This window comes from Manacus candei, unplaced genomic scaffold (genome assembly GCF_025592945.1).
Source record: "Manacus candei isolate 608988 ecotype Guabito, Panama unplaced genomic scaffold, ASM2559294v1 h1tg000002l, whole genome shotgun sequence".
In the NCBI taxonomy this organism is placed as follows: Eukaryota; Metazoa; Chordata; class Aves; order Passeriformes; family Pipridae; genus Manacus; species Manacus candei.
The window spans coordinates 16,475,031-16,486,575 of record NW_026138050.1 but is presented as its reverse complement, the minus strand read 5'-3'; the positions used below and the strand labels follow the sequence as shown (position 1 = coordinate 16,486,575).

Genomic DNA, 11,545 nt, shown 5'->3' with positions numbered 1-11,545 from the left:
TCCCCAGGAGTCACACCATGTGCCCCAGAGGATCAGCCAAACCCTCCTGGAGCTCTGGCAGCCTTGGGGAGCCTGGTCAGTGCCCAACCACCCTCTGGGGAAGAACCTTTTCCTGACATCCAACCTGACCCTGCCCTGACACAGCTCCAGGCCAGTCCCTGGCTCCTGTCCCTGGTCCCCACTGAGCAGACCTCAGGGCCTGCCCCACCTGAGGAATTTGGAACCGCAGTGAGGTCTCCCCTCATTCTCCTCTTCTGCAGTTGAAAACGCCAAGTGCCCTCAGTGTCCTCACATGCCTTCCCCTCAGGGCCCTTCCCCATCTTCATTGCCTCCTTTGGACACTCTAATGGCTTCATATTTTTCTTTTATTGCAGTGCCCCCCAATATTGCAGGTGAGGCCGCCTCGGCAGAGCAGAGCAGGACAATCCCCTCCCTGGCCAGGCCAGTGATGCCCCCCTGGACAGGGTTGGCCCTCCTGGCTGCCAGGGCACCGCTGACTCATGGCCAAGTGGCCATGGACCAGGATACCCAGGGCCCTTTCCCGCAAGCACTGAATCCCCAGGAAGGGCCCCACGTGCCCACACCGAGGCAGCAAAAAAAGACAGCTACTCTCAACCTACTGCTTTATTCAGTAATTGCTGGTCCTACACAAGTACAAACACAACATGGCCCAAAAGGCTACAAAGTTATACAAAACAAAACAAAAAAAAGTCTGTATAGTATTGGCTGTACAACAGGTGGTAAATTCTTTGCCTCTCCCTGTGTGAACCCCAGATAATCCAGCCAGCACTGTGACCTTGAGCCTCCCTCTCTGACTTGCAGTTTCCAGGAGGTTGGCGCTCAGTCACTCATTTGGGATTTGTAAAAGCAGAAGCACTCACACTGTTTTACTGGGGGTTGTGTAAGAAGTTTTTATCAACACCCTCAAAGAAAAAGTGAAAGAAATCAATTAACGGGGCAGTACAGAACTGTTCTTAGGATTTCCAGCTTCTTCTCTAAAGTGTCATGTTCAGTGGGCTGGACCATTGCTTCTGAGGTGATCTCCTGGTATAAGTGTTACAGAAGAGCTCACTCGGCAGAAACTAATCATCATGGGGCACTGCAATAAAGCAACAACTCTGCATTTAATTAAAGTTTTGGGCAGGTCTGGACTCCAGCTGCCCCGAAAAATCTTGTGCTGGCACCTAGAGATCAAAATAAATGCCCCCCTGGCTTACTCACTGGGGTTCTGAAACAGCTCAAGATTTACATGCTGATCTGTACAGCATGCTAAGCATTTACAATCACCAAGCAGCAACCTGCTAACTGGAGAAAGAGGGGCTGAAACATCTTTCCTTCCCTCTACCTGGAAAAGATGTTTTTGCAGCCTTTAAAATCAAAGCCATTTTAAAATAATTTCTATTCAATGCCAGGAACCCCAGTAGCAAAGGTTACTGGCCAGGAACTGGTGCTCTCTCCTCTTAGGTTGCCTTCACTGCCACCTTACCTCTCTCACTCCTCCTCACCCAGACTCGTTATAAAAAAAATGTACAATATATAGTCTGATGGGATTTAAGTTAAAAAATAAAAAGCTGTCCAGTCCTTTTGCTTTATCGGGAGGAGTTGGAGCTGGAGCGGCTGCGATGGCGCCTTCGTCCGGGAGATCTGGATCGGGATCGCCGGCGGACGGGGGATCTGCGCCGCGGAGACCGGGACCTGGCAGGGCAGGAGAAGGAGGAGGAAGCTTCCGTTAGCAGATAACAGCAACAGGTTTGAGTATTTGGTCAGTTCTTTAAAAACACTTCCCAGCCTCCCTCCAAAATCCCTCACACCCCATGGGAAAAGAGATCAAGAGCTCCAGAGAGGAAAAGGGCAATTCAAACACTGACTACACAGCAGGAATATCCCAACTATCCTACCTCTGCTTCAGGAACTGGAAAGAATGTTGAGTATCCAAACAACAGACAAGAAACTTATCTTCTTCCTCAAGGAAAATGAGCTCAAATTCATTCTACATCAGATTCTCCTTCACCTGAAGTCAGCTTTGACTTCTGAAACAATGATATTCAGGGGAGGGCTTATCCAAGCCCTTTTAAATTCCAGGGAAGTTCCTTAGAGGAAATAACCTCAAGAAATGGTTTACCTTCAAGCTCTTCAGTACTACAATCAACCTGTATGACCACTGCTATGACATCAGGGTTCCAGGCACAGAATATTAACAGAACTTTAACAGGACAGTAAAAGTTGGACTGGGGAAGAAAACAAAGGAGGAGGGAATAGCAAACCTACACCTGGCAGACCTCAGCAGAAGGTGTGTTTAAAGGAGGACTAACAGGCAGTGGATCTTTTGTCAGGGTAACCAGTGCTCATTTTTAAACCTATGGCTCAAAGCTGTTCAGCAATCAAGTAGTACTGATATAAATTTAAGCAAATTTCTAAGACAGAGGAGCCCATGTAAAGACTAAAAACAACTTATCTGCGCACAATCAGGTAGCCCTGAGTCACACAATGGGCATGTGCACGTCAGGTCACACCTTGGGGCCGGTGTACTCCACTCGCCTGACACAGGACTGCTTTTTGGTCACGTGCCCATTAAGAAATAAGGGTGGGAGATACAAGGACTTCCAAAAAACAGGCAGCTGGTGCAGGCTGCCACAAGTGTCCTGCCAGCCAGAGTCTCTTCCCCTCAAAGCCTTTATGCAGAAGGGGCTCCAGGGAACAGGGTGGGGAGCACCTGACCTTTCCCACAGGCTGCATCCGGGGTGCAGACCAGGGCAGGTCACCTCGGAGCTACTGAGGAGCTGGCAACTGCAATCCAGGTTCAACAACTGCCCAAAAGTGTTCCTGTCACTTGGAGGGGAAAGTCAAGTCCAACAGGATTGTCCCCACGCCAAGAACTTCAGCAGTAGCGTGCTGTTACACCGAGAAGGAAACACAAGTTGTGACGGCTCTCACCTTCTCCTCATGCGCGGGGGCGAGCGGCGCCACATTGGGGGCGGTGGCAGCATCCTGCGGGGGGGGCTGAAGCGCCGGGGGGGCGGCCGGGGCCGCGGGGCCAGCACGGCTGTGGCAGTGATCTCCTGCCCATCGATTTGGCCTTTGGGGGGACCACACAAACAGCCCGGAGTCAGTATTTTTCAACACCAACATCTACACATCCATCACATTTACTGCAACTCACGGCTCTGTCACAAGCGACTGAAGCGGGATCAGCCCACAGTGCCGCCTCCAGCCCCCACTCAGGGGCTACTCTGACAAAGCCCACACACATACTAGACTTCTTAATCTAATATCCTACCAAACTGCAGCTCAGATGTTAAGTTTCTGTGAAAATCTTTCCAAGTTAAAGAATCTTACCACTGTTTCAAAAAAAAAAATCAGTTTTAATAGTTCTGTGATGTTTTGGATCGGTCCTGAAACACACAAAAGCCATTTGGGCTGAAAGCTGACAGTATTTCAGATCAGTTCCCCAAAGACATCCCTATCACCTTTAACCCACTTTCAGATCAAATTCATCTACTCTGAAGATTTTTAGATACCCCCAGGCTCCTTGCAAGATGATACCTACCTCCATCCATGTGTTTCAGGGCTTTCTCAGCATCATCTGGGTTCTCAAACTCCACATAAGCATAACCTTTGGAGAGGTGAGGGTTTAGCCTGTCAACTGGCATGTCAATCATTTTAATCTTTCCGTAAGTAGAAAAAATTTCCATGATGTGATCCTGCAAGGAAAGAGCAAGCTTTATGGACACAGGCCATACTCACTGGTCAGGTCTGGCTGCCACAGAGCAGTAAATCCACAGCCCATCATTTTTTCAGCAGCCTTTTACCCCTGAAGACCTTTAAACTGCCTTCTAGCAAAGACAACTCAAGCCAGCCCAGCTCTCTGTAGATCCTTCATCAAGAACTGCCAGATATCATTAATGCCTCCAAAGTAATTTCAGCTGCTGTCCCAACTTCTATAGTCTTCTTTCTAATAAAACAGGATATAAGGTCTGGGATACTGTCAAAGCAGGCAGACCTCTTAAGCACTACACAGTCTCAGAAGCCTGCATGGTATTTGACTCACTAAAACCCTACTAAAATTTTCCTCCCTAATTAATCTGGACATAAAGCAAGAACTTCCAACAGCAACACCTTGGCATCTCTCTAGCAACCAAAACATCCTGAGAGCTTTGAAAAAGCCACTCATACGTTCTCACGGAAGAACATGGATGCTTGATACCACAGGGGAACATGCCATTACCTTGGTCACATTTCTAGTGAGCCTTCCAACGTGCACCTTTGTGGGTCTGAGGGACGGGCTCCGCCTCTTTCGCTCCTTCTCGTCTCTCTTGGGTGGCTTGGACCTGATTTGGGCAACAGAAAATATTCACAGTTTTCAGGGAACATGCAAGACAAAACTAAGAAGCCAGTCATTATCACACAATTAAAAAGTACCATTTTTCTTGGAAGGACACCTTTTTTCTGAGAAAGTTATAGGTTAAGAGGTGTTGGGGTGGTGGTGAGGCTGTTCCACTCAGAAACACCTCAAGACTTGCATTTGCCCTTCTGCTTTTGCTTTAGAACCTTCTGGAATTTGAGAGCTTTTTTTTTTTGCAACTTCTCAACTTCACAACAACTAGGGTAAAAAACAGGACATTTAGCAAACACTTCTATGAAGTTGTGACCATAGTTCAAGGATTTCCCAGTTGTTAACACAAAAAAACATTCTTTGCCTCAACAGTTAAAGAGCCAAAATGAGGCCATAAACAGCACAGCATGCCACAACCAGTCAAATTAACAGATGCAATGATCTGTGTTTCTAGATCTTCTGTTCACTACAGAGGTCCAGAACTGTTAAAAAACCCCTGTTTAAGTAGCTACATATCACAACGCCTTTGCAGTTAAAAAAATACTGGAATGCAATTTTAATCTATAAAAAAAAAAATCAGTATGCAGAAAACTTATATTTATGCTTCTTCCTGATCCTAAAGTCCATAAATTGAGTGATACCCTAAAAAACCCAGAGTGGCTTAAGTAGATTCTTAACTTACCCAAAGGAAGAACTTTACAGACGTTAAGATAGTTTGATTCCCACATCAGCCTTACAGGAAAATGCTTCCTTTGGTCCCCTTCCCATTTTATTTTTTTATAAATAAGAACATATACATATATATATATTCATATACACATACACACACACATAAACATATATCCCAGATTTAGCCCTGACTTTTCTGTTAGTCTTAGCTATAATTTACAAGAACTGAAGAGCTCTACTCTGATCTAGGTCCATACTACTGGGGAAACATTGAATAAGACTGCCTTTACAAAATATAATATCTAGAATCACTCCTTAAAATGAGGTTTTTAACCTCTGTTCCTACAGGGGTGTATGTCTGGATTGTAAGGAAACGGAGCACGCCCATTCTAACAAAATTCAGATCTCTAAGTCATGGAGAAAGCAAATGGTCCTCAGAGAGCAACCTGTTCTGATCACAATCTTGTATTCTGCACGGAAATTAAGCTGCCACCTGGCAACTCCTAGATGACAAATGAAACTCACTTGGAGCGGGAGCGTCTCCTGTTGTCATGTCTCCGTCGAGATGGACTGGGAGACCCAGAGGAGCTGCTGGAACTGGAACTGCGTGAGGTGCTGGAGCTCCCCGAGCGGCTCGAGGCAGAAGAGGAGCTTGAGCCACTGCTAGAACCAGTGCTGGAACTGGACCCCGAACTGGAAGTTGAGCTGGAACGGGATCTGTTGAGAGGGGGAGAGGAATAAAATTAGTGGAATATCCAGAAAAGCAATGGCTGAAAAACTGATAACTACAAGAGAGAGGGACTGTGAGTTAGAACAACAAAAACTGAGGGTCCACACCTCACAAAACAGCCAAAGAAATTCATACCTAAAATATAACCATAAGTTAGACAAAACTGCACTGTGACTAACACAACACAAGCTCTCAACAGGCCCAAGACTACCAGAAATCGAGGAGCTGATTTCTGGAAACATTGTTATTTGTTCCTCCCCATAGAAAGTAACTACCTGGTGCTGCTGCTCCCACTGGAAGCACTGCGTCTTTTGCGCGTCTTGTCCCGACCACGATCCTTCTCACCCGATTCCTTCGCGGCTGCTTTATCCTTGGAACGGTCCTTTGACTTCTCCTCAGACCTGTCCTTGCGCTTGGTTGGTGAGGGAGCCCTTCAACAACAAATTGCAGACAGCACTGCTTAATGCAGAAAAGCACAGACAACAAAAGCCCCACACCCAAAGGACAGAACAACACAAACCACTGAACTTGCACGGTAACTCAGGATCACCATAACTGCAGAGTTAATTAGGCAAGTCCAGATGGTTTAGCAAAAGGGAAATATTTTGCATTACAGAGCAGCTTTGAGAAAGACAGCCATAACACACAGAAATTCACACAGTAAGAGGTACATTTCCAATTCCTCACCCTCACTGGGAGAGAGCCCAAGCACCCTATAATATCCTCAGTTTTGTTCAGCCTGGAAAATCCAGACAGCATGATTACCTAGTGCTAGATTTCTTATTATTTTTTTGAGTCCTAGCAAACTCTTCTTTTTCAATCCTGCTTACTCCTTTTCCCCTTTGGAGGCATCCAAAGCAACACCAAATGGGCCCCACTTACCTCAAATCTCACTTTTAACTCCTCAATTCTGAGAACCAATCCCTAATAAACCCCAAAGAACAGCCTAGTGACAAAAGGGCTCACAAACAAGAAATTACAGTTAGGCATATAACAGCAAACCTGCTTGCAACATACTGGGCATCCACTGCCTTCTCTAGAGTCCCGAGTTACACATTCTGTCCAATGTGTAGGAGCCACCCCTTGTGAAGGCTCACATGGGCAATGGGTGCCTCACCTTACAGTCTGCACTCATGTTTAAAGCTATAATTTCAGATTCACAGAAGTACAAAACACCTTAATTATCCAACCAAAAAACTGGCAGAGGCACACAAGCAGCTCGTGCCTCTTGACACAGCCCTGGCTCCAGAGGAGCAAGCACCAGCTTTCTCCAAAGTGTTTGTGCCATGCAGCAGTGTTTGCCAGGAAGGAAGGGCTGTTGAGAAGAAACCCTCACTGAATTATGCCTGCTTCCAGCCTCAAAAAGCTGATCCCAAAGCTCTGTCACCCTTGAAAAGACCAGGTGAAGAGGTTGAGTTTGCTGCACTGCTGCCACAGCAGCTATCACTTCAACTTCTCAGCAGTCTTAAACCAGATTCTGACCTCCCCTACCCCCAGCAGTTCCCTCTTTGCTCTAGATCCAAAAGGAGACAAATTCAACACCCCACTATTTAGCACTGAAATGCCGGACGTTAGCTGAATTCCAGATGTTTCCCACATTTTAATAACCTCAATTTGTGTTAACTTGTGTGTGACACCCTCAACTACCAATGAATGAAAGGTTCAGGGAATGAAGTGTGGGCACAAGCATGTGGGAGCTGCACAGTGGCACTGAACATGCTGTGCTGCAGGATGCTGGAAACATCTCCATCTCCATAGGCACCACAGGCAAACTCAGTCAATAGGAAAAAATCTTCCCAGCTCACAGCATCCAATTGTCTCCTTGCTTCTGCTAAGCAATTACTTTATTCTCTGGATTGCAATTAAGTTGATGGTTGGGAAGAGACCACTTCTGAACAGCCAAACTCACTTTCCTGATTTTCAGCCTCACAGGTTTTCCTTAATACACCAACTCCAAAAAGCAACACAAATGAAGATTTGCACACCCAGCTCCCTGCAGACACCAGGAAACACCCATGGCTTTCTGCATGGAGAACAGGAAACCCACATACAGATGTGACAGTGTCAGGGCTTGCTGGGAGAGGAAATGTCTCCTCTCACACCAGCAGCAGGAACAGTCCATGGACTGTCCCACAGGTGCTGCAAAGGGGACTAAGTAAAACAAACCTGTGTATGTCACTCAGCTTTAGGACACTTCTATCCAGCTCTGTGCTCTAGTGCAAGGTGTGAGAGGGCTGCAGTTCAGGAGCTGAAAGCCACTGCATGAGACCAGTTGAGTAACTGGACAGTACAGAACAGAAAAGTTTCAGTTTCACAAGACCAGAAAACTTTACATTTTCCTTCCATAAAATCACAGAATGGTTTGGGATGGTAGAGACCTTAAAGTTCATCTATTTCCACCCCTCTGCCTGTGGGCAGGGACACCTTCCACTAGCCCAGGTTGCTCCAAACCCTGTCCAACCTGGCCTTGGACGCTCCCAGGGATGGGGCAGCCACAGCTTCTCTGAGCAGCCTGTGCCAGGGTCTCACCACCCTCACAGACAACAATTCCTTCCCAATATCCCATCTAACCCTGCCCTCTGGCAGTGGGAAGCCATTCCCCCTTGTCCTGGCACTCTAGGCTCTTGTCCAAGTCTCTTTCCATCTTTCTTATAGGTTCATTTCAGGTACTGTAAAGGTGCAATTAGGTCATCCTAAAGCCCACTTTTCTTCTCCTAAATATCCCACAGCCAGGCTTGGGTTATCTCTGCCTACCCCCCAGTTCTTCCTGCACCCATGGACTCTCACAGCCATGATGTATCAGCTCAGCCATGCAAAACTACCTGTTAGTGTCTGACAGTCGGATTTGGTTTTACCCCTTCTGAGAGGAGGGAAGACAGAACACGGATGAAGACCAGCATGTTTGCTGTAACCCAGCCTGCTGCTGGAGTAGGGAATAGACTCAGAGAACCAATTAGGCTGGAAAAGACCTCTGAGATCATCAGCTCCAACCTATGAGATCATCAACTCCAACCTCTGACCCAACACCACCTTGTCACCCAGACCACGGTTTTAAGTGCCATGTCCAGGGATGGCGACTCCATCACCTCCCTGGGCAGCCCCTTCCAATGTCTGATCCCCCTTTCTGTTAAGAAATTCTTCCTCAAGTCCAACCTAAACCTCCCCTGGAGGAGCTTAAGACTGTGTCCTCCTGTCCTTTTGCTGACTGCCTGGGAAGGGAGCCTCACCCCCAATTGGCTACACCCTCCTTTCAGGTGACACTGAGGAAGGTCTGTTCCTCAGGACAGGCCTTACCAGGCAAATTAACCACATGGCTTTTAAACACTCAGCAAATGATGGGATTCAGCAAATGAAGCTGCATTTCAGCAGCCTCCAAACTAACCAGTGTTTCCACTCCACCAAAATACACACTCCTTTCTCAGGAACACCACTGGCCAAGCTGACTTCAGTTCGACACCTCTAACCTGTGCGCAGTCTCATCTATTCACTAGAAAATGTGGAAAGAATAAATCAAAGAATTCACGCAAGGCTGTGCAACAACGCACTTCTAAGTAACATGTTTCTTCCCTACCATCAAAAATCTCTCAATCCCTAACAAATCGCTGGTTTTGGAGCATCCACCCCAAACCAGAATCTAAAAGCAACCCACAGAGAGCCCAAGCGTCCATCTCACTCACCCCCCCCTCTCTACTTCAGAGTGTATCTGCACTCTCAGAGAGCAGCAGCTCTGTGGCCAAGGAAGCGAACTCGCTCCCCCTCGCACGGCTATAGGCGAGTCCTGCGCCTCTGTTTTGCTCCAGGCCCTCGTTTGCAAAACGGGGAAAGGGACTCTCGGTGCGAGGAGGGGCCCTGGCCGGCAGTTTCGAGCACCCCGTGACCGCTGGGCCCAGCAGCGCGGGCAGCCCCGCAGGCCGTGTCGCCACAGCACCAGGGCCAGGAGCAGCAGGAGCAGCACACACCGAGCGCGGGGCCAGGTCAGTGCAGCGCTTGCCCCTCGCCCTGGGCCCCCCGGCCCGGACGCAGGCCCAGCCCCGCCCCGCTCCTCCCTCCCCGCCCCGCTATCGCCTCCCGGGTGGCCCCGACGCACTCCCCGCGGCCGGATGGCGGCGGATGGGACGGGACGGGACGGGATGGGACTGGATGGGATGGGATGACCCCACACTCACATCTCAGCACCGCCACCGCGATCGGCGCCGCGCGCGCGGGAACGGGCCGCGCGCAGTGATGACGTCACGGCAGGGGCGGGGCGCTTAAAGGGATAGGGAGGAATGGAGTGAGGGGAGGATCGAGATCAGGATCAGGAGTAGGATTAGGATCGGTCAGTCAGATGGGGAAGGGCCTTGATTTGAAGCCGTGTGAGGACACTGAGGGCACACGGTGTGTTCAGCTGGAGAAGAGGAGACCTCACTGCAGTTCCAACTTCCTGGGGAGGGACAGAGGAGGGGCAGGCCCTGAGCTCTGCTCTGGGGAGACCAGGGACAGGAGCCAGGGAATGGCTGGAGCTGTGTCAGGGCAGGGTCAGGTTGGATCTCAGGAAAAGGTTCTTCCCCCAGAGGGTGGTTGGGCACTGACCAGGCTCCCCAGGGCAGTGGGCACAGCACCAAGGCTGCCAGAGCTCCAGGAGCGTTTGGGTGATCCTCTCAGGGACACGGTGGGATTATCGGGAGCTGAGTGCAGGAACAGCCTGAGCACAGGGTGGGTGTTGCTGCAGAGGGTCAGTTGCCCCTTGCAGCTGTATTGCTCTGTGGCCGTGGTGCTCAGGGGACATGGGCTGGCCAGGCCTGGCCTCGTGTGGTAGAGCACCCAGTGCTCCTGGCCAGCGCTGCTCCAGCCCTGTTCGTTGAGCACATTTGACCTGTGCAGTGAGCACCAAGTCTTGTTTCACAGGATCACAGAACCATAGAACACCCTGGAACTGCAGTGAGGTCTCCCCTCAGTCTCCTCTTCTCCAGCTGAACACACTAAGTGCCCTCAGTGTCCTCACACGGCTTCAAATCAAGGCCCTTCCCCATCCTCGTTGCCCTCCTTTGGATTCTCTCTAATGGCTCAATATCTTCCCTACATTGTGTCCCCCCAAACTGCCCCAATATTGCAAGGGAGGCCACCCCAGGGCAGAGCAGAGCGGGACAATCCCCTCCCTCGCCTGGCCAGCGATACTGGGCCTGATGCCCCCAGGACAGGGTTGGCCCTCCTGGCTGCCAGGGCACTGCTGACTCATGGCCAAGTGGCCATGGACCAGGATACCCCGGGCCCTTTCCTGGCACTGCTCTCCAGTCTCTCATTCCCAGTCTGTCTGTCCATCCGGGGTTGCCCCATCCCAGGGGCAGAATCCGGCCCTTCCCCTTGTTGAACTTCCCATGGTTGGTGATTCCCAGCCCTTGGATCTGTCCGGGTCTCTCTGCAGGGCCTCCTTGCCCTCGAGGGACTCAACAGCTCCTCCCAGTTTTGGGTCATCTGCAAACTTGCTCAGTGTCCCTTCCAGTCCTGTGTCCAAGTCATTTATGAAGACGTTGAAGTGCTCAGGGCCCAAGACGAAGCCCTGTGGAACCCACTAGTGACAGGTCACAGTTTGATGTCACCCCAGTCACTGTCACCCTCTGTGCCTGACTCGTGAGCCAATTGCTTACCCCTCACAGGGTGTGTTTATCCAACTGTGAGGTGGGCAGTGTGTCCAGAAGGATCCTGTGAGAGACAGTATTGAAAGCTTTGCTGAAATCCAGAAAGATCACTTCATCTGACCTCCCTTGATCAACCAGGTGGATGACCTTGTCATAGAAGGAAATCAGGTTTGATAAGCAGGACTTTGCTCTCAT

At 49.6% G+C, this 11,545-nt stretch overlaps 1 protein-coding gene across 1 annotated transcript; it reads right to left on the bottom strand.

The window, feature by feature from the left end:
* Positions 1-606: 606 nt before the first annotated feature.
* RNPS1 (RNA binding protein with serine rich domain 1) lies at positions 607-9,980 on the bottom strand. Its single transcript, XM_051781669.1, has 7 exons — positions 9,899-9,980; positions 6,008-6,163; positions 5,528-5,719; positions 4,226-4,328; positions 3,548-3,701; positions 2,935-3,076; positions 607-1,695 (listed from the first exon to the last, which is right to left on the bottom strand). Coding segments are annotated over exons 1-7 (855 nt in total). The 5' UTR covers positions 9,901-9,980; the 3' UTR covers positions 607-1,589.
* Positions 9,981-11,545: the final 1,565 nt, after the last annotated feature.

Coding starts and splice junctions, on each gene's coding strand:
- RNPS1 (XM_051781669.1), bottom strand. Junction 3,077..3,547: donor CCTGAAACACATGGATGGAG/GTAGGTATCATC, acceptor GTCCCCCCAAAG/GCCAAATCGATGGGCAGGAG. Junction 1,696..2,934: donor CCCCCGCGCATGAGGAGAAG/GTGAGAGCCGTC, acceptor CTGCCCTGCCAG/GTCCCGGTCTCCGCGGCGCA.